Source organism: Panulirus ornatus, chromosome 6 (assembly GCF_036320965.1).
Source record: "Panulirus ornatus isolate Po-2019 chromosome 6, ASM3632096v1, whole genome shotgun sequence".
Lineage (NCBI taxonomy): Eukaryota > Metazoa > Arthropoda > Malacostraca > Decapoda > Palinuridae > Panulirus > Panulirus ornatus.
The window spans coordinates 32,354,308-32,381,820 of NC_092229.1; the positions used below are offsets into that span (position 1 = coordinate 32,354,308).

A 27,513-nucleotide genomic window follows, 5' to 3' on the forward strand; every position below is an offset into this window, starting at 1 on the left:
GGAATAGAGTGAATTGGAGCGATGTGGTATACCGGGGTTGACGTGCTGTCAGTGGATTGAAGCAGGGCATGTGAAGCGTCTGGGGTAAACCATGGAAAGCTGTGTAGGTATGTATATTTGCGTGTGTGGACGTATGTATATACATGTGTATGGGGGGGGGTTGGGCCATTTCTTTCGTCTGTTTCCTTGCGCTACCTCGCAAACGCGGGAGACAGCGACAAAGTATAATAAAATAAAAAATAAAAATATATATATGCCCATACTCGCTGCTTTCATCCATTTCCGTCGCCACCCCGCCATAAGTGAAATGTCACCCCCCTCCCCCACGCACGCGCGAGATAGCGCTAGGAAAAGACAATAAGGGATTCACACTCAGTCTCTATTAGTCATATGTAATGCACCAAAACCACAGCTCCCTTTGCACATCCAGGCCCCACAAACCATTCTATGGTTTACCCCAAACGTTTCACATGCCCTGGTTTCAATCCATGGACAGCACGTCCACCCCGGTATACCACATTGTTCCAATCCACTCTATTCCTTGCACTCATTTCACCCTCTGGTATGTTCAGACCCCGATCGCTCAAAATCTTTTTCACTCCATCCTTCCACCTCTAATTTGGTTTCCCATTTCTTCCCTCCACCTCTGACACATAAATACTCTTTGTCAATCTTTTCTCACTTATTCTCTCCATGTTACCTAACCATTTCAATACACCATCTTCTGCTCTCTCAGCCACACTCTTTTTATTACCTCACATCTCTCCTACCCTTTCATTACTTACTCGATCAAACCACCTCACTCCACATATCCTCAAACATTTCATTTCCAACAAATTCACCCTCCTTCGCACAACCCTATCTATAGCCCATGTCTCGCAACCATATAATATTGTTGGAACTATTTTTCCTTCAAACATACCCATTTTTGCTATCCAAGATAACGTTCTCACCTTCCACACATTCATCAACGCTCCCAGAACCTTTGCAGCCTCCCCCACCCTGTGAATCACTTCCGCTTCCATGGTTCCATCTGCTGCTAAGTCCACTCCCAGATACCTAAAACACTTTACTTCCTCCAGTTTTTCTCCATTCAAACTTACCTCCCAGTTAACTTGTCCTTTAACCCTAATGAACCTAATAACCTTGCTCTTATTCACAATTACTGGCAACTTTCTCCTTTCACACACTTCACCTAAGAGTTTTAGTACACATTTTGAATTCTTATCCACAGCCTTTAATATTTTTCCATAGCAAATTCATTAAATATGTCAGTCTTATGTTGCAATATTTAATGTGCTTTTTCATTTCGTACATATAGTACACCATTTGATTTCAATGGAAATATACCACTGCACAACAAATTCACTTAATACCTAGAAACTGTTTCTATGCATAGCTTAACTGTTCATGAACCATACTTGGGACTAAAAGAACCATATATTTCATATAACATCAAAATTAATACAAAATTCAGATGCTTTGATAAGATTAGTGAGGTCTTCAAATATGTTGCTTTCTACAAGTGTTCCACCTGCTTATCTAGAAATCAACACCATTTTTTCATAATCTTCATTCCATTCACCACTATCAGCTTTGTTTCACCTTGAGTATATGTTCTCCATCACTCCTCATGCTCTGTTGATCTGCTGCCATAATTACTCTTTCAAAACTTCCCTGCTCTCTATTAGTCAGTCTCTGTGCAGGTGTTAATTGTTTTCTCTTCCTGAACAGATGTCAGTATTGACTAAATAGGTTTTCGTATGTGCTCCTGGCTGCTGGTAATGCTCCTGCAATTCCCTGCCCAATATTGTTTTCAATAGATTTTGTAGGCATTTTAGTCCTTTCCTTTGACTACATTGGCTCATGTACGTCCACAGAAGAGACATCAGTTCTTGTCTTCTTTTTAATGGCTTCACCTTCTTTCCTATGGTTTTGTATTTCCTGACACCCCACCACAACTGTATTTCTGATCCTCTATAGTCTCATGACTCCCTTCATGATCATTCAGGACCCCAGCACTCAATTCAGATAATCTATAATAAGAAGGGGAAGGGGGAAAAAAGACAAAATAGGAAGCAAAAATAAAGGAAATTTGGAGTATAATACAGTGGGGAAAAAAAACAGTAAATCTTGCTTAGTTTCTTGTTTTTTATGAGAAAGAATATATCAACATGACAAGTTGGCTATCATGTATTGGTAAGTAAAAAAAAAAAAAAAAAAAAACTAAACCTGAGAAATCTGAAATGCAGTATGAAAGCCATTCTAGTAAAATTCATTAATTAACTAACATAACTTTCATTAAAGTTTAATTTTGTCAACTCTGAGAATTCTGTTGAGACTTATAATCAGATATCAATATCTTCATATATATCTGATTTACAGACAGTTCCTATGATGACATTGCTTTCAGTAATGAATCACATGATCTTTAAACATTAATCTTTATATTGACAATGATCTCTTCTTCCTCAGCTAATTCTCCTGACTTCATGCACTTCAATTTCACATTACATTTAGACGTTTTTGTAATACATAATCCACTCTTAAGGCACATAAACAGTACACATGATAATGTTAGTAGAGCTTCTGATGCATCATGAGAGTCCAGATGCAGAGTCACAGGCACATCAGTCTCTCTCTGAAGTTGACCCTGGGATGCTGTCAAAGCAACTCTGGAATCTGTAAAAAAAAAAAAAATCAGCTGCTAAAGTTTATCTAATGAAACAGGTCTGTGCAATATATAAGATAAATGAATATTACTTTTCTGAGATATAATGAAAATTTACAACCTTAACAGACTAAAGAGTCAAAGTAAAATATTTGTTTATTATTTCTTTTGTGAGCACAAACTTCAGGTAGAATAAGAAAATGTTTATGAAAGAGGTTAATGGTGCAAGAAAAACAAGATAAGGTGGGAGCTTTAATGGAAGTGAATCATAGGTGGGTGAGGGGGCGAAAGTTCTGGGAGCGTTGAAGAATGTGTGGAAGTCGAGAACGTATTCTTGGAAAGCAAAAATGAGTATGTTTGAAGGAATAGTGGTTCCAACCGTTATATGGTTGCGAGATGTAGGCTTTAGATAGAGTTGTGCGGAGGAGGGTGGATGTGCTGGAAATGAGATGTTTGAGGACAATATGTGGTGTTAGGTGGTTTGATCAAGTAAGTAATGAAAGGGTAAGATTGATGTGTGGTAATAAAATGAGTGTGGTTGAGAGAGCAGAAGAGGGTGTTTTGAAATGGTTTGGTCACATGGAGAGAATGAGTGAGGAAAGATTGACAAAGAGGATATATGTGTCAGAGGTGGAGGGAACGAGGAGAAGTGGGAGACCAAATTGGAGTTGGAAAGATGGAGTGAAAAAGATTTTGAGTGATCGGGGCCTGAACATGCAGGAGGGTGAAAGGTGTGCAAGGAATAGAGTGAATTGGAACAATGTGGTATACCGGGGTCGACGTGCTCTCAATGGATTGAACTAGAGCATGTCAAGTGTGTGGGGTAAACCATGGAAAGTTTTGTGGGACCTGGAAGTGTAAAGAGAACTGTGGTTTCAGTGCATTATACATGACACCTAGAGACTGAATGTAAATGAATGTGGCCTTTGTTGTCTTTTCCTATCGCTACCTAGCGCACATGCGGGGATAGGGGGGTGTCATTTCATGTGTGGTGGGGTGGCGACGGGAATGAATAAGGGCACACAGTATGAATTACGTACTTGTGTATATATGTATATGTCTGTGTGTGTATATATATGTATATGTTGAGATGTATAGGTTTGTATATGTGCGTGTGTGGACGTGTATGTATATATATATGTATGTGGGTGGGTTGGGCCATTCTTTTGTCTGTTTCCTTGCGCTACCTCGCTAATGCAGGAGACTGCGACAAAGTATAATAAATAAATGAATATATACGAACAAAGTGCATATAAATGCGCACCTTCAGAGAACATACAAACCTCCAACAGCCAGGATCGAACCCGGGACCCCTGTGTAACTGGCGGAATGCTACTGCTAGGCTATGGGCCTGGCTAATAGGAAATAACTATTCGAATACTATGTACTCGAATACCCTTCGTTTCACGTTGGTGAGCAACGGGGTCTACACCGGTCATTTCCCAACAGGCGCACGTAGCCAGCAGAAATCATTTTACCGAACCTAATTGTACTACACGGAGGTATATGAATACGAACAAAGTGCATATGAACACGCACCTTCATAGACCATACAAACCTCCAACAGCCAGAATCGAACCTGGGACCCCTGTGTAACAGGCGGGAATGCTACCGCTAGGCTATGGGCCTGGCTAATAGGAAACAACTATTCGAATACTATGTACTTGAATACCCTTCGTCTCACATTGGTGAGCAACAAGGTCTACACCAGTCATTTCCCAACAGGCACACATAGCCAGCAGATAGCATTTTACTGAACCTAATTGTATAATGCGGAGGTATATGAATACGAACAAAGTGCATATGAACGCGCACCTTCATAGAACATACAAACCCCCAACATCCAGGATCGATTCCAGAACCCCTGTGTAACAGGTGGGAATGCAACTGCTAGGCTATGGGCCTGACTAATAGGAAATAACTTCGAATACTATGTACTCGAATATCCTTTGTCTCATGTTGGTGAGCAACGGGGTCGACACCGGTCATTTCCCAACAGGTGCACATAGCCAGCAGATAGCATTTTACCGAACCTAACTGTACATAGCAGAGGTATATGAATATGAACAAAGTGCATATGAACGCGCACCTTCATAAAACATACAAACCTCCAACATCCAGAATCAAACCCAGGACCCCTGTGTAACAGATGTGAATGCTACCGCTAGGCTATGGTCCTGGCTAATAGGAAATAACTTCGAATACTATGTACTCGAATACCCTTTGTCTCATGTTGGTGAGCAACGAGGTCTACATCGGTCATTTCCCAACAGGCGCACATAGCCGGCAGATAGCACTTTACTGAACCTAACTGTACAATGCGGAGGTGTATGAATACGAACAAAGTTCATATGAACACGCACCTTCATAGAACATACAAACCTCCAACAGCAGGGATCAAATTCAGGACACCTGGCTATGTGTGCCTATTGGGAAATGACCGGTGTAGACCCTGTTGCTCACCAACATGAGACGAAGGGTATTTGAGTATATAGGATTTGAATAATTATTCCTATTAGCCAGGCCCATAGCGTAGCGGTAGCATTCCCGCCTGTTACAGAGGGGTCCCAGGTTCGATCCTGGCTGTTGGAGGTTTGTATATTCTATGAAGGTGCGTGTTCATATGCACTTTGTTCATATTCATATACCTCCACGTTGTACAGTTAGGTTCGGTAAAATGCTATCTGCTGGCTATGTACGCTCTGTTGGGAAATGACCGGTGTAGACTCCATTGCTCGCCAACATGAGGAAGGGTATTCAATTACATAGTATTCGAATAGTTATTTCCTATTAGCCAGGCCCATAGCCTAGTGGTAGCCTTCCCGTCTGTTACACAGGGGTCCTGGGTTTGATCCTGGTTGTTGGAGGTTTGTTTGTTTTATTTATTTATTTATTTTTTTTTGCTTTGTCGCTGTCTCCCGCGTTTGCGAGGTAGCGCAAGGAAACAGATGAAAGAAATGGCCCAACCCACCCCCATACACATGTATATACATACACGTCCACACATGCAAATATACATACCTACACAGCTTTCCATGGTTTACCCCAGACGCTTCACATGCCTTGAATCAATCCACTGACAGCACGTCAATCCCGGTATACCACATCGATCCAATTCACTCTATTCCTTGCCCGCCTTTCACCCTCCTGCATGGTCAGGCCCCGATCACACAAAATCTTTTTCACTCTATCTTTCCACCTCCAGTTTGGTCTCCCACTTCTCGTTCCCTCCACCTCCAACACATATATCCTCTTGGTCAATCTTTCCTCACTCATTCTCTCCATGTGCCCAAACCATTTCAAAACACCCCCTTCTGCTCTCTCAACCACGCTCTTTTTATTTCCACACATCTCTCTTACCCTTACGTTACTTACTCGATCAAACCACCTCACACCACACATTGTCCTCAAACATCTCATTTCCAGCACATCCACCCTCCTGCGCACAACTCTATCTATAGCTCACGCCTCGCAACCATACAACATTGTTGGAACCACTATTCCTTCAAACATACCCATTTTTGCTTTCCGAGATAATGTTCTCGACTTCCACACATTCTTCAAGGCTCCCAGGATTTTCGCCCCCTCCCCCACCCTATGATCCACTTCCGCTTCCATGGTTCCATCCGCTGCCAGATCTACTCCCAGATATCTAAAACACTTTACTTCCTCCAGTTTTTCTCCATTCAAATTTACCTCCCAATTGACTTGAACCTCAACCCTACTGTACCTAATAACCTTGCTCTTATTCACATTTACTCTTAACTTTCTTCTTTCACACACTTTACCAAACTCAGTCACCAGCTTCTGCAGTTTCTCACATGAATCAGCCACCAGCGCTGTATCATCAGCGAACAACAACTGACTCACTTCCCAAGCTCTCTCATCCCCAACAGATTTCATACTTGCCCCTCTTTCCAAAACTCTTGCATTCACCTCCCTAACAACCCCATCCATAAACAAATTAAACCATGGAGACATCACACACCCCTGCCACAAACCTACATTCACTGAGAACCAATCACTTTCCTCTCTTCCTACACGTACACATGCCTTACATCCTCGATAAAAACTTTTCACTACTTCTAACAACTTGCCTCCCACACCATATATTCTTAATACCTTCCACAGAGCATCTCTATCAACTGTATCATATGCCTTCTCCAGATCCATAAATGCTACATACAAATCCATTTGCTTTTCTAAGTATTTCTCACATACATTCTTCAAAGCAAACACCTGATCCACACATCCTCTACCACTTCTGAAACCACACTGCTCTTCCCCAATCTGATGCTCTGTACATGCCTTCACCCTCTCAATCAATACCCTCCCATATAATTTACCAGGAATACTCAACAAACTTATACCTCTGAAGTTTGAGCACTCACTCTTATCCCCTTTGCCTTTGTACAATGGCACTATGCACGCATTCCGCTAATCCTCAGGCACCTCACCATGAGTCATACATACATTAAATAACCTTACCAACCAGTCAATAATACAGTCACTCCCTTTTTTAATAAATTCCACTGCAATACCATCCAAACCTGCTGCCTTGCCGGCTTTCATCTTCCGCAAAGCTTTTACTACCTCTTCTCTGTTTACCAAATCATTTTCCCTAACCCTCTCACTTTGCACACCACCTCGACCAAAACACCCTATATCTGCCACTCTATCATCAAACACATTCAACAAACCTTCAAAATACTCACTCCATCTCCTTTTCACATCACATCACATCACATATGTAGTTGTGATATATATATATATTTTTTTTTTTTCATACTATTCGCTATTTCCCGCGATAGCGAGGTAGCGTTAAGAACAGAGGACTGGGCCTTTGAGGGAATATCCTCACCTGGCCCTCTTCTCTGTTCCTTCTTTTGGAAAAAAAAAAAAAAAAAAAAAAAAAAACGAGAGGGGAGGATTTCCAGCCCCCGCTCCCTTCCCTTTTAGTCGCCTTCTACGACACGCAGGGAATACGTGGGAAGTATTCTTTCTCCCCTATCCCCAGGGATATATATATATATATATATGATACAGCGCTGGTGGCTGATTCATGTGAGAAACTGCAGAAGCTGGTGACTGAGTTTGGTAAAGTGTGTGAAAGAAGAAAGGTAAGAGTAAATGTGAATAAGAGCAAGGTAATTAGGTACAGTAGGGTTGAGGGTCAAGTCAATTGGGAAGTAAGTTTGAATGGAGAAAAACTGGAGGAAGTAAAGTGTTTTCGATATCTGGGAGTGGATCTGGCAGTGGATGGAACCATGGAAGCGGAAGTGGATCATAGGGTGGGGGAGGGGGCGAAAATTCTGGGAGCCTTGAAAAATGTGTGGAAGTCGAGAACATTATCTCAGAAAGAAAAAATGGGTATGTTTGAAGGAATAATGGTTCCAACAATGTTGTATGGTTGCGAGGTGTGGGCTATGGATGGAGTTGTGTGCAGGAGGATGGATGTGCTGGAAATGAGATGTTTGAGGAAAATGTGTGGTGTGAGGTGGTTTGATCGAGTAAGTAACGTAAGGGTAAGAGAGATGTGTGGAAATAAAAAGAGCATGGTTGAGAGAGCAGAAGAGGGTGTTTTGAAATGGTTTGGGCACATGGAGAGAATGAGTGAGGAAAGATTGACCAAGAGGATATATGTGTCAGAGGTGGAGGGAATGAGGAGAAGTGGGAGACCAAATTGGAGGTGGAAAGATGGAGTGAAAAAGATTTTGTGTGATCGGGGCCTGAACATGAAGGAGGGTGAAAGGAGGGCAAGGAATAGAGTGAATTGGATCGATGTGGTATACCAGGGTTGACGTGCTGTCAGTGGATTGAATCAGGGCATGTGAAGCGTCTGGGATAAACCATGGAAAGCTGTGTAGGTATGTATATTTGCGTGTGTGGACGTATGTATATACATGTGTATGGGGGTGGGTTGGGCCATTTCTTTCGACTGTTACCTTGCGCTGCCTCGCAAAGGCGGGAGACAGCGACAAAGCAAAAAGAAAAAAAAATATATATATATATATATATATATATTTTTTTTTTCTTTTAAACTATTCGCCATTTCCCGCGTTAGCGAGGTAGCATTAAGAACAGAGGACTGGGCCTTTGAGGGAATACCCTCACCTGGCCCAATGCTCTGTTCCTTCTTTTGGAAAATTAAAAAAAAAAAAAAAAAACGAGAGGGGAGGATTTCCAGCCCCCCGCTCCCTCCCCTTTTAGTCGCCTTCTACGACATGCAGGGAATACGTGGGAAGTATTCTTAATCCCCTATCCCCAAGGATAATATATATATATATATATATATATATATATATATATATATATATATATATATATATATATATTTATTTTACTTTTGTCACTGTCTCCAGCGTTAGCGAAGTAGCGCAAGGAAACAGACAAAAAAATGGCCAAACCCACCCACATACACATGTATATACATACACACCCACACTCACAAATATACATACCTATACATCTCAACGTATACATATATATATATATACACACACTGACATATACATATATACACATGTACATAATTCATACTGTCTGCCTTTATTCATTCCCATCGCCACCCCGCCATAAATAATAACTCCTCCCCCCGCACATGCGTGAGGTGGCACTAGGAAAAGATAACAAAGGCCACATTCGTTCACACTCTAGGAAAAGATAACAAAGGCCACATTCGTTCACACTCAGTCTCTAGCTGTCATGTAATAATGCACCGAAACCACAGCTCCCTCTCCACATCCAGGCCCGACAGAACTTTCCATGGTTTACCCTAGACGCTTCAAATGCCCTGATTCAATCCATTGACAGCACGTCGACCCTGGTATACCACATCGTTCCAATTCACTCTATTCCTTGCATGCCTTTCACCCTCCTGCTTGTTCAGGCCCCGTTTACTCAAAATCTTTTTCACTCCATCTTTCCACATCCAATTGGGTCTCCCACTTCTCCTCGTTCCCTCCACCTCTGACACACATATCCTCTTGGTCAATCTTTCCTCACTCATTCTCTCCATGTGACCAAACCACTTCAAACCACCCTCTTCTGCTCTCTCAACCACACTCTTTTTATTACCTCTCTTACCCTATTATTACTTACTTGATCAAACCACCTCACACCACATATTGTCCTCAAACATCTCATTTCCAGCACATCCACCCTCCTCCACACAATTCTATCTATAGCTACTGCCTCGCAACCATATAACATTGTTGGAATCACTATTCCTTCAAACATACCCATTTTTGCTTTCCGAGATAATGTCCTCGACTTCCACACATTCTTCAACGCTACCAGAACATTCGTCCCTCCCCCATCCTATGATTCACTTCCACTTCCATGGTTCCATCCACTGCCAAATCCACTCCCAGATATCTAAAACACTTCACTTCCTCCAGAGGTGAAAAAGAGGGCAAATGAGAGTTGGGGTGAAAGAGTATCATTAAATTTTAAGGAGAATAAAAACATGTTTTGGAAGAAGGTAAATAAAGTGGGTAAGACAAGGGAACAAATGGGAACTTCAGTGAAGGGGGCTAATGGGGAGATGATAACAAGTAGTGGTGATGTGAGAGGGAGATGGAGTGAGTATTTTGAAGGTCTGTTGAATGTGTCTGATGATAACAGTGGCAGATATAGTGTTTGGGTCGAGGTGGTGTGCAAAGTGAGAGAATTAGGGAGAATGAATTGGTAGACAGAGAAGAGGTAGTAAAAGCTTTGTGGAAGATGAAAGCCGGGAAGGCAGTGGGTACTGGATGGTACTGCAGTGGAATTTATTAAAAAAGGGGGTGACTGTACTGCTGACTGGTTGGTTAGGTTATTTAATGCATGTATGACTCATGGTGAGGTGCCTGAGGATTGGTGGAATGCTTGCATACTGCCATTGTACAAAGGCAAAGGGGATAAAAGTGAGTGCTCAAATTACAAAGGTATACGTTTGTTGAGTTTCTTTCATACTATTCGCCATTTCCTGCATTAGCGAGGTAGTGTTAAGAACAGAGGACTGGGCCTTTGAGGGAATATCCTCACCTGGCCCCCTTCTCTGTTCCTTCTTCTGTAAAATTAAAAAAAAATGAGAGGGGAGGATTTCGAGCCCCCCCGCTCCCTTCCCTTTTAGTCGCCTTCTACAACACGCAGGGAATACGTGGGAAGTATTCTTTCTCCCCTATCCCCAGGGGAAATTATATATCCCCTGGGAAATTATATATCCCCTGGGAAATTATATGGGAGGGTATTGATTGAGAGGGTGAAGGCATGTACAGAGCATCAGATTGGGGAAGAGCAGTGTGGTTTCAGAAATGGTAGAGGATGTGTGGATCAGGTGTTTGCTTTGAAGAATGTATGTGACAAATACTTAGAAAAGCAAATGGATTTGTATGTAGCATTTATGGATCTAGAGAAGGCATCTGGTAAAGTTGATAGAGATGCTCTCTGGAAGGTATTAAGAATATATGGAGTGGGAGGCAAGTTGTTAGAAGCAGTGAAAACTTTTTATCGAGGATGTAAGGCATGTGTATGTGTAGGAAAAGAGGAAAGTGATTGGTTCTAAGTGAATGTTGGTTTGTGGCAGGGGTGGGTGACATCTCCATGGTTGTTTAATTTGTTTATGGATGGGGTTGTTAGGGAGGTGAATACAAGAATTTTTGAAAGAGGGGCAAGTATGCAGTCTATTGTGGATGAGAGAGCTTGGGAAGTGAGTCAGTTGTTGTTCGTTGATGATACAGCGCTGGTAGCTGATTCATGTGAGAAACTGCAGAAGCTGGCGACTGAGTTTGGTAAAGTGTGTGAAAAAAGAAAGCTGAGAGTAAATGTGAATAAGAGCAAAGTTATTAGGTACAGTAGGGTTGAGGGACAAGACAACTGGGAGGTAAGTTTGAATGGATATATATATATATATATATATATATATTTTTTTTTTTTTTTTTTTTTTTTTTATACTTTGTCGCTGTCTCCCGCGTTTGCGAGGTAGCGCAAGGAAACAGACGAAAGAAATGGCCCAACCCCCCCCATACACATGTACATACACACGTCCACACACACAAATATACATACCTACACAGCTTTCCATGGTTTACCCCGGACGCTTCACATGCCTTGATTCAATCCACTGACAGCATGTCAACCCCTGTATACCACATCGCTCCAATTCACTCTATTCCTTGCCCTCCTTTCACCCTCCTGCATGTTCAGGCCCCGATCACACAAAATCTTTTTCACTCCATCTTTCCACCTCCAATTTGGTCTCCCTCTTCTCCTCGTTCCCTCCACCTCCGACACATATATCCTCTTGGTCAATCTTTCCTCACTCATTCTCTCCATGTGCCCAAACCATTTTAAAACACCCTCTTCTGCTCTCTCAACCACGCTCTTTTTATTTCCACACATCTCTCTTACCCTTACGTTACTTACTCGATCAAACCACCTCACACCACACATTGTCCTCAAACATCTCATTTCCAGCACATCCATCCTCCTGCGCACAACTCTATCCATAGCCCACGCCTCGCAACCATACAACATTGTTGGAACTACTATTCCTTCAAACATACCCATTTTTGCTTTCCGGGATAATGTTCTCGACTTCCACACATTTTTCAAGGCTCCCAAAATTTTCGCCCCCTCCCCCACCCTATGATCCACTTCCGCTTCCATGGTTCCATCCGCTGACAGATCCACTCCCAGATATCTAAAACACTTCACTTCCTCCAGTTATATATATATATATATATATATATATATATATATATATATATATATATATATATATATATATATATATACCCCTGGGGATAGAGGAGAAAGAATACTTCCCATGCATTCCTCACGTGTCGTAGAAGGGGACTAAAGGGGATGGGAGTGGGGGGCCAGAAACCCTCCCCTCCTTGTATTTTAACTTTCTAAAAGGGGAAACAGAAGAGGGGGTCACGCGGGGAGTGCTCATCCTCCTCGAAGGCTCAGATTGGGGTGTCTAAATATGTGTGGATGTAACCAAGATGAGAAAAAAGGAGAGATAGGTAGTATGTTTGAGGAAAGGAACCTGGATGTTTTGGCTCTGAGTGAAACGAAGCTCAAGGGTAAAGGGGAAGAGTGGTTTGGGAATGTCTTGGGAGTAAAGTCTTGGGTTAGTGAGAGGACAAGAGCAAGGGTAGGAGTAGCACTACTCCTGAAACAGGAGTGGTGGGAGTATGTGATAGAGTGTAAGAAAGTAAATTCTAGATTGATATGGGTAAAACTGAAAGTTGATGGAGAGAGATGGGTGATTATTGGTGCATATGCACCTGGGCATGAAAAGAAAGCTCATGAGAGGCAAGTGTATTGGGAGCAGCTGAGTGAGTGTGTTAGTAGTTTTGATGCACGAGACCGGGTTATAGTGATGGGTAATTTGAATGCAAAGGTGAGTAATGTGACAGTTGAGGGAATAATTGGTGTACATGGGGTGTTCAGTGTTGTAAATGGAAATGGTAAAGAGCTTGTAGATTTATGTGCTGAAAAAAGACTGGTGATTGGGAATACCTGGTTTAAAAAGAGAGATATACATAAGTATACATATGTTATTGGGAGAGATGGCCAGAGAGCGTTACTGGATTACGTGTTAATTGATAGGCGCGTGAAAGAGACTTTTGGATGTTAATGTGCTGAGAGGTGCAACTGGAGGGATGTCCGATCATTATCTTGTGGAGGCGAAGGTGAAGATTTGTAGAGGTTTTCAGAAAAGAGAGATTATTGGGGTGAAAAGAGTGGTGAGACTAAGTGAGCTTCGGAAGGAAACTTGTGTGAGGAAGTACCAGGAGAGACTGAGTACAGAATGGAAAAAGATGAGAACAAAGGACGTAAGGGGAGTAGGGGAGGAATGGGATGTACTTATCGAAGCAGTGATGGCTTGTGCAAAAGATGCTTGTGGCACGAGAAGTGTGGGAGGTAGGCAGATTAGGGAGGGTAGTGAGTGGTGGGATGAAGTAAGATTATTAGTGAAAGAGACGAAAGAGGGATTTGGATGATTTTTTGCAGGGAAATAATGCAAATGACTGGCAGATGTATAAAAGAAAGAGGCAGGAGGTCAAGAGAAAGGTGCAATATTTGAAAAAGATGGCAAATGGGAGTTGGGGTGAGAGAGTATCATTAAATTTTAAGGAGAATAAAAAGATGTTTTGGAAGGAGGTAAATAAAGTGCGTAAGACAAGGGAACAAATGGGAACTTCAGTGAAGGGGGCTAATGGAGAGGTGATAACAAGTAGTGGTGATGTGAGAAGGAGATGGAGTGAGTATTTTTAAGGTCTGTTGAATGTGTTTGATGATAGAGTGGCAGATATAGGGTGTATTGGTCGAGGTGGTGTGCAAAGTGAGAGAGTTTGGGAAAATGATTTGGTAAACAGAGAAGAGGCAGTAAAAGCTTTGCGGAAGATGAAAACCGGCAAGGCAGCCGGTTTGGATGGTATTGCAGTGGAATTTATTAAAGAAGGGGGTGACTGTATTGTTGACTGATTGGTAAGGTTATTTAATGTATGTATGACTCATCTGCCACTCTATCATCAAACATATTCAACAAACCTTCAAAATACTCACTCCATCTCCCTCTCACATCACCACTACTTGTTATCACCTCCCCACTTGCGCCCTTCACCGAAGTTCCCATTTGCTCCCTTGTCTTACGCACTTTATTTACCTCCTTCCAGAACATCTTTTTATTCTCCCTAAAATTTAATGATACTCTCTCACCCCAACTCTCATTTGCCCTTTTTTTCACCTCTTGCACCTTTCTCTTGACCTCCTGCCTCTTTCTTTTATACATCTCCCACTCAATTGCATTTTTTCCCTGCAAAAATCGTCCAAATGCCTCTCTCTTCTCTTTCACTAATACTCTTACTTCTTCATCCCACCACTCACTACCCTTTCTAATCAACCCACCTCCCACTCTTCTCATGCCACAAGCATCTTTTGCGCAATCCATCACTGATTCCCTAAATACATCCCATTCCTCCCCCACTCCCCTTACTTCCATTGTTCTCACCTTTTTCCATTCTGTACTCAGTCTCTCCTGGTACTTCCTCACACAGGTCTCCTTCTCAAGCTCACTTACTCTCACCACCCTCTTCACCCCAACATTCACTCTTCTTTTCTGAAAACCCATACAAATCTTCACCTTAGCCTCCACAAGATAATGATCAGACATCCCTCCAGTTGCACCTCTCAGCACATTAACATCCAAAAGTCTCTCTTTCGCACGCCTGTCAATTAACACGTAATCCAATAACACTCTCTGGCCATCTCTCCTACTTACATAAGTATACTTATGTATATCTCGCTTTTTAAACCAGGTATTCCCAATCATCAGTCCTTTTTCAGCACATAAATCTACAAGCTCTTCACCATTTCCATTTACAACACTGAACACCCCATGTATACCAATTATTCCCTCAACTGCCACATTACTCACCTTTGCATTCAAATCACCCATCACTATGACCCGGTCTCGTGCATCAAAACCACTAACACACTCATTCAGCTGCTCCCAAAACACTTGCCTCTCTTGATCTTTCTTCTCATGCCCAGGTGCATATGCACCAATAATCACCCACCTCTCTCCATCAACTTTCAGTTTTACCCATATTAATCGAGAATTTACTTTCTTACACTCTATCACATACTCCCACAACTCCTGTTTCAGGAGTATTGCTACTCCTTCCCTTGCTCTTGTCCTCTCACTAACCCCTGACTTTACTCCCCAGACATTCCAGATATAGGGTGTTTTGGTCGAGGTGGTGTGCAAAGTGAGAGGGTTAGGGAAAATGATTTGGTAAACAGAGAAGAGGTAGTGAAAGCTTTGCGGAAGATGAAAGCCGGCAAGGCAGCAGGTTTGGATGGTATTGCAGTGGAATTTATTAAAAAAGGGGGTGACTGTATTGTTGACTGGTTGGTAAGGTTATTTAATGTATGTATGACTCATGGTGAGGTGCCTGAGGATTGGCGGAATGCGTGCATAGTGCCATTGTACAAAGGCAAAGGGGATAAGAGTGAGTGCTCAAATTACAGAGGTATAAGTTTGTTGAGTATTCCTGGTAAATTATATGGGAGGGTATTGATTGAGAGGGTGAAGGCATGTACAGAGCATCAGATTGGGGAAGAGCAGTGTGGTTTCAGAAGTGGTAGAGGATGTGTGGATCAGGTGTTTGCTTTGAAGAATGTATGTGAGAAATACTTAGAAAAGCAAATGGATTTGTATGTAGCATATGATAGAGTTGATAGAGATGCTCTGTGGAAGGTATTAAGAATATATGGTGTGGGAGGAAAGTTGTTAGAAGCAGTGAAAAGTTTTTATCGAGGATGTAAGGCATGTGTACGTGTAGGAAGAGAGGAAAGTGATTGGTTCTCAGTGAATGTAGGTTTGCGGCAGGGGTGTGTGATGTCTCCATGGTTGTTTAATTTGTTTATGGATGGGGTTGTTAGGGAGGTAAATGCAAGAGTTTTGGAAAGAGGGGCAAGTATGAAGTCTGTTGGGGATGAGAGAGCTTGGGAAATGAGTCAGTTGTTGTTCGCTGATGATACAGCGCTGGTGGCTGATTCATGTGAGAAACTGCAGAAGCTGGTGACTGAGTTTGGAAAAGTGTGTGGAAGAAGAAAGTTAAGAGTAAATGTGAATAAGAGCAAGGTTATTAGGTACAGTAGGGTTGAGGGTCAAGTCAATTGGGAGGTGAGTTTGAATGGAGAAAAACTGGAGGAAGTGAAGTGTTTTAGATATCTGGGAGTGGATCTGGCAGCGGATGGAACCATGGAAGCGGAAGTGGATCATAGGGTGGGGGAGGGGGCGAAAATCCTGGGGGCCTTGAAGAATGTGTGGAAGTCGAGAACATTATCTCGGAAAGCAAAAATGGGTATGTTTGAAGGAATAGTGGTTCCAACAATGTTGTATGGTTGCGAGGCGTGGGCTATGGATAGAGTTGTGCGCAGGAGGATGGATGTGCTGGAAATGAGATGTTTGAGGACAATGTGTGGTGTGAGGTGGTTTGATCGAGTGAGTAACGTAAGGGTAAGAAAGATGTGTGGAAATAAAAAGAGCGTGGTTGAGAGAGCAGAAGAGGGTGTTTTGAAGTGGTTAGGGCACATGGAGAGGATGAGTGAGGAAAGATTGACCAAGAGGATATATGTGTTGGAGGTGGAGGGAACAAGGAGAAGAGGGAGACCAAATTGGAGGTGGAAAGATGGAGTGAAAAAGATTTTGTGTGATCGGGGCCTGAGCATGCATGAGGGTGAAAGGAGGGCAAGGAATAGAGTGAATTGGAGCGATGTGGTGTACCGGGGTTGACGTGCTGTCAGTGGATTGAAGCAGGGCATGTGAAGCGTCTGGGGTAAACCATGGAAAGCTGTGTAGGTATGTATATTTGCGTGTGTGGACGTATGTATATACATGTGTATGGGGGGGGGGTTGGGCCATTTTTTTCGTTTGTTTCCTTGCGCTACCTCGCAAACGCGGGAGACAGCGACAAAGTATAATAAAAGAAAAAAAATATGACTCATGTTTATGGATGGGGTTGTTAGGGAGGTAAATGCAAGAGTTTTGGAAAGAGGGGCAAGTATGAAGTCTGTTGGGGATGAGAGAGCTTGGGAAGTGAGTCAGTTGTTGTTCGCTGATGATACAGCGCTGGTGGCTGATTCATGTGAGAAACTGCAGAAGCTGGTGACTGAGTTTGGTAAAGTGTGTGAAAGAAGAAAGTTAAGAGTAAATGTGAATAAGAGCAAGGTTATTAGGTACTGTAGGGTTGAGGGTCAAGTCAATTGGGAGGTAAGTTTGAATGGAGCAAAACTGGAGGAAGTAAAGTGTTTTAGATATCTGGGAGTGGATCTGGCAGCGGATGGAACCATGGAAGCGGAAGTGGATCATAGGGTGGGGGAGGGGGCCGAAATCCTGGGAGCCTTGAAGAATGTGTGGAAGTCGAGAACATTATCTCGGAAAGCAAAAATGGGTATGTTTGAAGGAATAGTGGTTCCAACAATGTTGTATGGTTGCGAGGCGTGGGCTATGGATAGAGTAGTGCGCAGGAGGATGGATGTGCTGGAAATGAGATGTTGAGGACAATGTGTGGTGTGAGGTGGTTTGATCGAGTAAGTAACGTAAGGGTAAGAGAGATGTGTGGAAATAAAAAGAGCGTGGTTGAGAGAGCAGAAGAGGGTGTTTTGAAATGGTTTGGGCACATGGAGAGAATGAGTGAGGAAAGATTGACCAAGAGGATATATGTGTCGGAGGTGGAGGGAACGAGGAGAAGTGAGAGACCAAATTGGAGGTGGAAAGATGGAGTGAAAAAGATTTTGTGTGATCGGGGCCTGAACATGCAGGAGGGTGAAAGGAGGGCAAGGAATAGAGTGAATTGGATCGATGTGGTATACTGGGGTTGACGTGCTGTCAGTGGATTGAATCAGGGCATGTGAAGCGTATGGGGTAAACCATGGAAAGCTGTGTAGGTATGTATATTTGCGTGTGTGGACGTATGTATATACATGTGTATGGGGGTGGGCTGGGCCATTTATTTCGTCTTTCCTTGCGCTACCTCGCAAACGCGGGAGACAGCGACAAAGCAAAAAAAAAAAAAAAAAGACTCATGGTGAAGTGCCTGAGGATTGGCAGAATGCTTGCATAGTGCCATTGTACAAAGGCAAAGGGGATAAAAGTGAGTGCTCAAATTACAAAGGTATAAGTTTGTTGAGTATTCCTGGGAAATTATATTGGAGGGTATTGATTGATAGGGTGAAGGTATGTACAGAGCATCAGATTGGGGAAGAGCAGTGTGGTTTCAGAAGTGGTAGAGGATGTGTGGATCAGGTGTTTGCTTTGAAGAATGTATGTGAGAAATACTTACAAAAGCAAATGGATTTGTATGTAGCATTTATGGATCTGGAGAGGGCATATGATAAAGTTGATAGAGATGCTCTGTGGAAGGTATTAAGAATATATGGTGTGGGAGGCAAGTTGGTAGAAGCAGTGAAATGTTTTTATCTAGGATGTAAGGCATGTGTACATGTAGGAAGAGAGGAAAGTGATTGGTTTTCAGTGAATGTAGGTTTGCGGCAGGGGTTTGTGATGTCTCCATGGTTTTATAATTTGTTTATGGATGGGGTTCTTAGGGAGGTGAATGCAAGAGTTTTGGAAAGAGAGGGAAATATGCAGTCTGTTGTGGATGAGAGAGCTTGGGAAGTGAGTCAGTTGTTGTTCGCTGATGATACAGCGCTGGTGGCTGATTCATGTGAGAAACTGCAGAAGCTGGTGACTGAGTTTGGTAAAGTGTGTGAAAGAAGAAAGTTAAGAGTAAATGTGAATAAGAGCAAGGTTATTAGGTACAGTAGGGTTGAGGGTCAAGTCAATTGGGATGTAAGTTTGAATGGAGAAAAACTGGAGGAAGTGAAGTGTTTTAGATATCTGGGACTGGATTTGGCAGTGGATGGAACCATGGAAGCGGAAGTGAATCATAGGGTGGGGGAGGGGGCGAAAGTTCTGGGAGCATTGAAGAATGTGTGGAAGTCGAGAACATTATCTCGGAAAGCAAAAATGGGTATGTTTGAAGGAATAGCAGTTGCAACAATGTTATATGGTTGCGAGGTGTGGGCTATGGATAGAGTTGTGCGCAGGAGGGTGGATGTGCTGGAAATGAGATGTTTGAGGACAATATGTGGTATGAGGTGGTTTGACTGAGTAAGTAATGTAAGGGTAAGAGAGATGTGTGGTAATAAAAAGAGTGTGGTTGAGAGAGCAGAAGAGGGTGTTTTGAAATGGTTTAGTCACATGGAGAGAATGAGAGAGGAAAGACTGACCAAGAGGATATATGTGTCATAGGTGGAGGGAACAAGGAGATGTGGAAGACCAAATTGGAGGTGGAAAGATGGAGTGAAAAAGATTTTGAGTGATCGGGGCCTGAACACGCAGGAGGGTGAAAGGCGTGCAAGGAATAGAGTGAATTGGAATGATGTGGTATACCAGGGTTGATGTGCTGTCAATGGATTGAATCAGGGCATGTGAAGCATATGGGGTAAACCATGGAAAGTTGTGTGGGGCCTGGATTTGGAAAGGGAGCTATGGTTTCGGTGCATTATTACATGACAGCTAGAGACTGAGTGTGAACGAATGTGGCCTTTGTTGTCTTTTCCTAGCGCTACCTCGCACACATGATGGGGGAGGGGGTTGTTATTTTCAATGTGGCGAGGTGGCGATGGGAATGAATAAAGGTAGACAGTATGAATTATAACATTTGTATATATGTATATGTCTGTGTGTGTGTATATATATATATATGTATACGTTGAGATGTATATGTATTTATATTTGCATGTGTGGATGTGTATGGATATACATTTGTATGTGGTGGGTTGGGCCATTCTTTTGTCTGTTTCCTTGCACTACATGAAGCTTAAGGGTAAAGGGAAGAGTGGTTTGGGAATGTTTTGGGAGTAAAGTCAGGGATTGGTGAGAGGACAAGAGCAAAGGAAGGAATAGCACTACTCCTAAAGCAGGAGTTGTAGCAGTATGTGATAGAGTGTAAGAAAGTAAACTCTAGATTGATGTGGGTAAAACTGAAAGTGGATGGAGTGAGATGGGTGATTATTGGTGCCTATGCACCTGGTTATGAGAAGAAAGATCATGAGAGGCAAGTGTTTTGGGAATTGCTAAGTGAGTGTGTTAGCAGCTTTGATGCACGAGACCAAGTTATAGTGATGGGTGATTTGAATGTAAATGTGAGTTATGTTGCCGTTGAGAGTATAATGGGTGTAACGTGCGTGTGTTCAGTTGTTGTTAATGGAAATGAAAGGCGTGTAGATTTTGTGTGCTGAAAAAGGACTGGTGATTGGAATTACCTGCTTTAAAAAGAGAGATATACATAAGATACATATGTGAGTAGGAAAGATGGTCAAAGGGCATCATTGGATGTAAATTTTCTGAGGGGTGAAGCTGGAGGGATATCCAATCAGTATCTGGTGAAGGTGAAGATTAGAAAGAGTTTTCAGAAAAGAAGAGTGTTGGGGAGAAGACAGTGGTGAGAGTAAGTGAGCTTGGAAAGGAGACTTCTGTGAGGAAGTACCAGGAGAACAGTGTAGAATGACAAAAGGTGAAGAGCAAATGACATGAAGGGAGTAGGGGAGGAATGGGATGTATTTAGGAAAGCAGTGACAGCTTGCACAAAATATGCATGTGGCATAAGAAAGGTGGGAGATGGGCAGATTAAAAAGGATAGTGAGTGGTGGGATGAAGAAGTAAGGTTGTTAGTGAAAGAGAAGATAGAGGTGTTTTGGATGAGTTTTGCAGGGAAGTAGTGCAAATGACTGGGAGACGTATAAAAGAAAGTGGCAGGAGGTCAAGAAAGGATGCAAGAGGTGAAAAAGAGTATCATTAAATTTTTGGAAGAATAAAAGATATTTGGAAGGAGGTAAATAACATGCATATTAAATTTTTGGAGAATAAAAAGAAGTTTTGGAAGGAGGTAAATAACGTGCGTAAGAAGAGAACAAAGGGGAACATCAGTGAAGGGGGCAAATGGGGAGGTAATAACAATAGTGATGAAGTCAGGAGATGGAGTCGATGTTTTGAAGGTTTGTTGAATGTGTTTCACGATAGAGTGGCAGATATAGGGTGCTTTTGGTCAGGGTGGTGTTCGAAGTGAGAGGGTTAGGGAGAGTGGTTTGGTAAACAGATAAAAGGTAGTGAAAGCTTTGCAGAAGATGAAAGCTGGCACGGTGGCAGGTTTGGATGGTATTACAGTGGAATTTATTATAAAGAGGGTGACTGTATTGTTGATAGGTTGGTAAGGATATTCAAAGTGTGTATGGATGATGGTGAAGTGCCTGAGGATTGGCAGAATGCATGCATAGTGCCATTGTACAAAGGCAAAGGGAACAAAGGTGAGAGTTTAAAATACAGAGGCATAAGTCAGTTGATTAATCCTGGTGAAATTATATGGGAGTGTATTGATTGAGAGGGTAAAGGCAAGTACAGAGCAACAGACTGGGGAAGATCAGTGTGGTTTTCAAGAAGTGGTAGAGGATTGTGTGGAACAGGTGTTTCCTTTTGAAATAATGTAAGTGAGAAATACTTAGAAAAACAGATGGATATGTATTTACATTATATGGATCCTGGAGAAGGCAACTGATAAGGTTGATAGAAATGCTTTGTGAAAGGCATTAATAGTATAGCAATGTAGGAGATAAGTTGCTAAAAGCAGGTGAAAACTTTTTTTACCAAGCTGTAAGCCATGTGTATGAGTAGGAGAAGAGGAAAGTGACAGGTTCCCAGTGAATGTTCATTGCGGCAGGATGCGTGATGTCTCCATGGATTGTGTTTAATTTGTATTATGGATGGGGTGGTTATGAATTGAAATGCAAGAGTTTGAGAGAGTGGCAAAGTATGCAATATATTATGGAAGAGATGGCTTGGGAAGCGAGTCAGTTGTTTTTCACTGATAATACGCACAGTTGCTGTACAAGGTTTACCCCCAGACGCTTCACACACCCTGGTTCAATCCATTACAGCATGTCAGACCGTGGTACACCACATCATTCCAATTCACTCTATTCCTTGCACGACTTCACCCTCAGTGCATGTTCAGGCCCCGATCACGAGCGTCAAAATCTTTTATCACCTCCATCTTTCCACCTCCAAATTTTGGTCTCCACTTCTCCACATTTCCTCCACCTCTGACACATATATCCTCTTTGTCAAACTTTACCTCACTCATTCTCTTCATTTGCCAAACCATATTCAAAACAACCTCTTGCTGCTCTCTCAACCACACTCTTTTTATTACCTCTCTCCTAGTTATTACTTACTTGATCAAACCACCTCACACCACAAATTGACCTCAAACATCTCCTTCAGCACATCCACCCTCCTCCACACAATCTATCTATAGCTACTGCCTCTCAACCATATAACAATTGTTGGAATCACTATTCCTGTCAAACAAACCCATTTTTCTTTCCGAGATAATGTCTCCGACTTCCACACATTCTTTCAAACGCTACCAGAACATTCTCCCTCCCCCATCCTATGATTCACTTTACACTTCCCAGGTTCCATCCACTGCCAAATCCCACTACCCCCAGATATCTAAAACACTTCACTTCCTCCAGAGGTGAAAAAGAGGCAAATGAGAGTTGGGTGAAAGAGTAACATTAAATTTAAGGTGAAAAAAAACATGATTTGGAAGAAGGTAAATAAAGTGGGTAAGACAAGGGAACAAAAATGGAAACTTTCATGAAGGGGGCTAATGGGAGATGATAACAAGTAGTGGTGATGTGAGAGGGAGATGGAGTGAGTAATTTTGAAGGTCTGTTGAATGTGTCTGATGATAACAAGTTGCAGATATAGTGTTTGGGTCGTGGGTGGTGTGCAAAGTGAGAGAATTAGAGAATGAATTGGTAGACAGAGAAGAGTAGTAAAAGCTTTGAGAAGATGAAAGCCGGGAAGGCAGTGGGTACTGGATGGTACTGCAGTGGAATTATTAAAAAAGGGGTGACTGTACTGCTGGACTGGTTGGTTAGGTTTATTTAATCATGTATGACCATGGTGAGGTGCCTGAGGATTGGTGAATGCTTGCATACTGCCATTGTACAAGCAAAGGGATAAAAAGTGAGTGCTCAAATACAAAGGATACGATTGTTGAGTTTCTTCATACTATTCGCCATTTCCTGCATTAGCGAGGTATGTTAAGAACAGAGGACTGGGCCTTTGAGGGAATAACCTCACCTGGCCCCCTTCTCTGTCCTTCTTCTGTAAAATTAAAAAAAAATGAGAGGGGAGGATTTCGAGCCCCCCCGGCTCCCTCCTTTTAGTCGCCTTCTACAACACGCAGGAATTCGTGTGGAAGTATTCTTTCTTCTCCCCTAATCCCCAGGGGAAATATATACCCCTTGGAAATTATATAGCTCGCCCTGGGAAATTATATGGAGGGTTATTGAATGAGGGGTAAGCATGGACAGAGCATCAGATTGGGGAAGAGCATGTGGCTTTCAGAAATGGTATAGGATGTGAGGATCAGGTGATAGTTTGAAGAATGTAATGTGACAAATACTTAGAAAAGCAAATTGATTTGTTATGTAGCTTTTATGGATCTAGAGAAGGCATCTGGTAAAGTTGATAGAGATGCTCCATGGAAGGTATTAAGAATTATGGAGTGGGATGCAAAGTTTGACTAGAAGCAGTGAAAACTTTTTATCGAGGAGGTAAGGCATTGTATTTGTAGAAAAGGGAAAGTGATTGGATCTAAGTGAATGTTGGTTTTGTGGCAGGGGTGGGTGACCATCTCCATGGTTGTTTAATTGTTTATGGATGGGGTTGTGTTAGGGAGGTGAATACAAGATTTTTTGAAAATGATGGGCAAGTATGGCAGTCTATTGGTGGATGAGAGAGCTTGGGAAGTGGCTCAGTTGTTTTGTTTCGTTAGATGATACAGCGCTGGTAGCTGATTCATGGGTGAGAAATCTGCAGAAGCTGCGACTGAGTTTGGTAAAGTGGTGTGAAAAAAGAAAAGCTGAGAGTAAATGTGAATAAGAGCAAAGTTATTAGGTACAGTAGGGTTGAGGGATCAAGACAACCAGGTAGGTAAGTGAATGGATAATATATATAATATTTATATATATATATTATTTTTTTTTTTTTTTTTTTTTTTATACTTTGTGTCTTGTCGCTGTCGTCCGCGTTTGCGAGTAGCGCAAGAAACAGACGAAAGAAATGGCCCAACCCCCCCCATACACCATGTACATTACACACGTCCACACACACAAATATACATACCTACACAGCTTTCCATGTTTACCCCGGACGCTTCACATGCCTTGTTCAATCCACTGACAGCATGTCAACCCCTGTTATACCACATCGCTCCAATTCACTCTATTACTTGCCCTCCTTTCACCCTCCGCATGTTCAGGCCCCGATCACACAAAATCTTTTTCACTCCATCTTTCCAACCATCCAATTTGGTCTCCGCCGTCTTCTCCTCGTCCCATCCACCTACCGACACAATATATCCTCTTGGTCAATCTTCCTCACATCATTCTCCCATGTTGCCCAAACCATTTTAAAACACCCTCTCTGCTTCTCTCAACACACAAGCTCTTTTTATTTCCACACATCTCTCTACCCTTAACGTTACTTACTCGATCAAACCACCTCACAACCACACTTGTCCTCAAAAGATCTCATTTCCAGCACATCCATCCTCCTGCGCACAACCTATCCATAAGCCCACGCCCCGCAACCATAAAAACATTGTTGGAACAACTATCCTTCAAACATACCCATTTTTGTTTCCGGATAATAGTCTTCGACTTCCACACATTTTTCAGGCCCCTAAATTTCGCCCCCTCCCCCACCCTATGATCCACTTCCGCTTCCATGGTTTCCATACGCTGACAAGATCCACTCCCAGATATCTAAAACACTTCACTTCTCCAGATATATATATATATATATAATATATATATATATATATTATATATAATATATATATATATATAAAAAATATATACCCCTGGGGATAGAGGAGAAAAAGAATACTTCCCATGCATTCACCACGTGTCGTAGAAGGGGACTAAAGGGATGGGAGTGGGGGGCCAGAAAACCCTTCCCCCCTCCATGTATTTTAACTTTCCTAAAAAGGGGGAAAACAGAAGAGGGGGTCACGCGGGGGAGTGCTACATCCCTCCTCGAAGCTCAGATTGGGGTGTCCTAAAAAATATGTGTGGATTTAGAACCGAAAATATGAGAAAAGAAGGAGATAAAGGTAGTATGTTTTGAGGAAAGGAACCAGGATGTTTTGGCTCTGAGTGAAACGAAGCTCAAGGTAAAGGGGGAAGATTGTTTGGGAATGTCTTGGGAGTAAAGTCTTGGTTAGTGAGAGGACAAGAGCAAGGGTAGGAGTAGCACTACTCCTGAAACAGGAAGTGGTGGGAGTATATGATAGAGTGTTAAGAAAGTAAATTCTAGATTGAATGGGTAAACCTTGAAAGTTGGATGGAGAGAGATGGGGATTAGTGTGCTAAGCACCTGGGCAATGAAAAAAGCTCATGAGAGGCAAGTGTGATTGGGGAGCAGCTGATGATGTGTTAGTAGTTTTGATGCACGACGACGGTTATAGAGATGGGAAATTTAATGCAAAGGAGAGTAATGTGCAGTTGAGGAATAAATGGTTGTACATGGGGTGTTCAGTGTTGTAAATGGAAATGTTAAAGAGCTTGTAGATTTATGTGACTGGAAAAAAGACTGTGATGGGAATACCTGGTTTAAAAAGAGAGATATACATAAGTATACTACATATGTTATTTGGGAAGAGATGGCCATAGAGCTTTACTTGGATTACGTGTTAATTGATAGGCGCGTGAAAGAGAACTAAGTTTTGATTGTTAAGTGCTGAGAGGTGCAACTGGAGGGATTGTCCGATCATAAATCTTGTGGAGGCGTAAATGTTGAAGATATGTAAGGTTTTCAGAAAAGAGAGATTTATTGGGGTGAAACGAGTGGTGAGACTAAGTGAGCTTCGAAGGAAACTTGTGTAGAGGAAGAGTACCAGAGAGACGAGTACAGAATGGAAAAAGTTGAGAAACAAAGGACGTAAGGGTAGTAGGGGAGGAAGGGGATAGTACTTATCGAAGCAGTGATGTTTGTGCAAAAGATGCTTGTGCACGAGAAGTGTGGGAGGTTAGGAGATTAGGGAGGGTAGTGAAAGTGGTGGGATGAAAGGTATAAAGATTATTAGTGAAAGAGACGAAAGAGGATTTGGATAGATTTTTTGCAGGGAAATAATGAAATGACTGCAGATGTAAAAAAAAGAAAGAGGCAGGAGTCAAGAGAAAGGTGCATATATATGAAAAAGAGGGCACATGGAGTTGGGGTGAGAGAGTATCAGTAAATTTTAAGGAGAATAAAAAGATGTTTTGGAAGGAGGTAAATAAAGTGCGTAAGACAATGGAACAAATGGGAACATCAGTAAGGGGCTTAATGGAGAGGTGATTACAAGTAGTGGTGATGTGCGAAAGAGATAGGAGTGGAATAATTTTTAAGGTCCTGTTGAATTTGTTTGATGAAGAGTGGCAGAATAGAGGTGTATTGGTCCGAGGTGGTGTGGCAAAGTGAGAGAGTTTGGGAAAATGATTTGGTAAACAGAGAAGAGGCAGTAAAAGCTTTGCGGAAGATGAAAACCGTCAAAGGCAGCCGTTTGATGGTATTGCAGTGGAATTTATTAAAGAAGGGGTGACAGTATTGTTGACATGATTGGAAGTGATATTTAATGTACGTATGACTCATCATGCCACTCTATATCAAACACATTCAACAAACCTTCAAAAACTCACTTCCATCTCCTCTCACATCACCACTACTTGTTTATCAACGACCCCACATGCGCCCTTCACCGAAGTTCCCATTTGCTCCTATGTCTTACCACTTTATTTTTAACCACCTTCCAGAACATCTTTTTATTCTCCCTAAAATTGTAATGATACTCTCTCAACCACCCAACTCTCATATGCCCTTTTATTGGGGGCTCACCTCTTGCACCCCCCTTTCTCTTGACACTCCTGCCTCTTTTCTTTTTATACATCACCCACTCAATTTGCACTTTTTTCCCTGCAAAAATCGTCCAAATGCCTCTCTCTTCTCTTTCCCTAATACTCTTTACCTCTCATCCCACCACTCACTACCCTTTCTAATCAACCCACCTCCCACTCTTCTCATGCCACAAGCATCTTTGCGCAATCCATCACCTGATTCCCTAATAACATTCCCATTCCCCCCCACTCCCTTACACTTTCCATTGTTTCTCAGACCTTTTTCCATTCTGTACTCATCCTCTCCGGTACTAATCCCTCTC

The 27,513-nt window shown here is 42.2% G+C and overlaps 1 protein-coding gene across 1 annotated transcript in view; it reads right to left on the reverse strand.

Annotated features, from left to right (window-relative positions):
• Positions 1-2,138: 2,138 nt before the first annotated feature.
• The window catches only part of LOC139749147 (NHL repeat-containing protein 2), a 432,672-nt gene continuing 407,297 nt past the window's right edge, over positions 2,139-27,513 (reverse strand). The window contains exon 13 of the mRNA XM_071662783.1: positions 2,139-2,682. Coding sequence (XP_071518884.1) covers positions 2,432-2,682 — 251 coding nt within the window. The 3' untranslated portion in view covers positions 2,139-2,431. The remainder of the gene's footprint in view (positions 2,683-27,513) is intronic.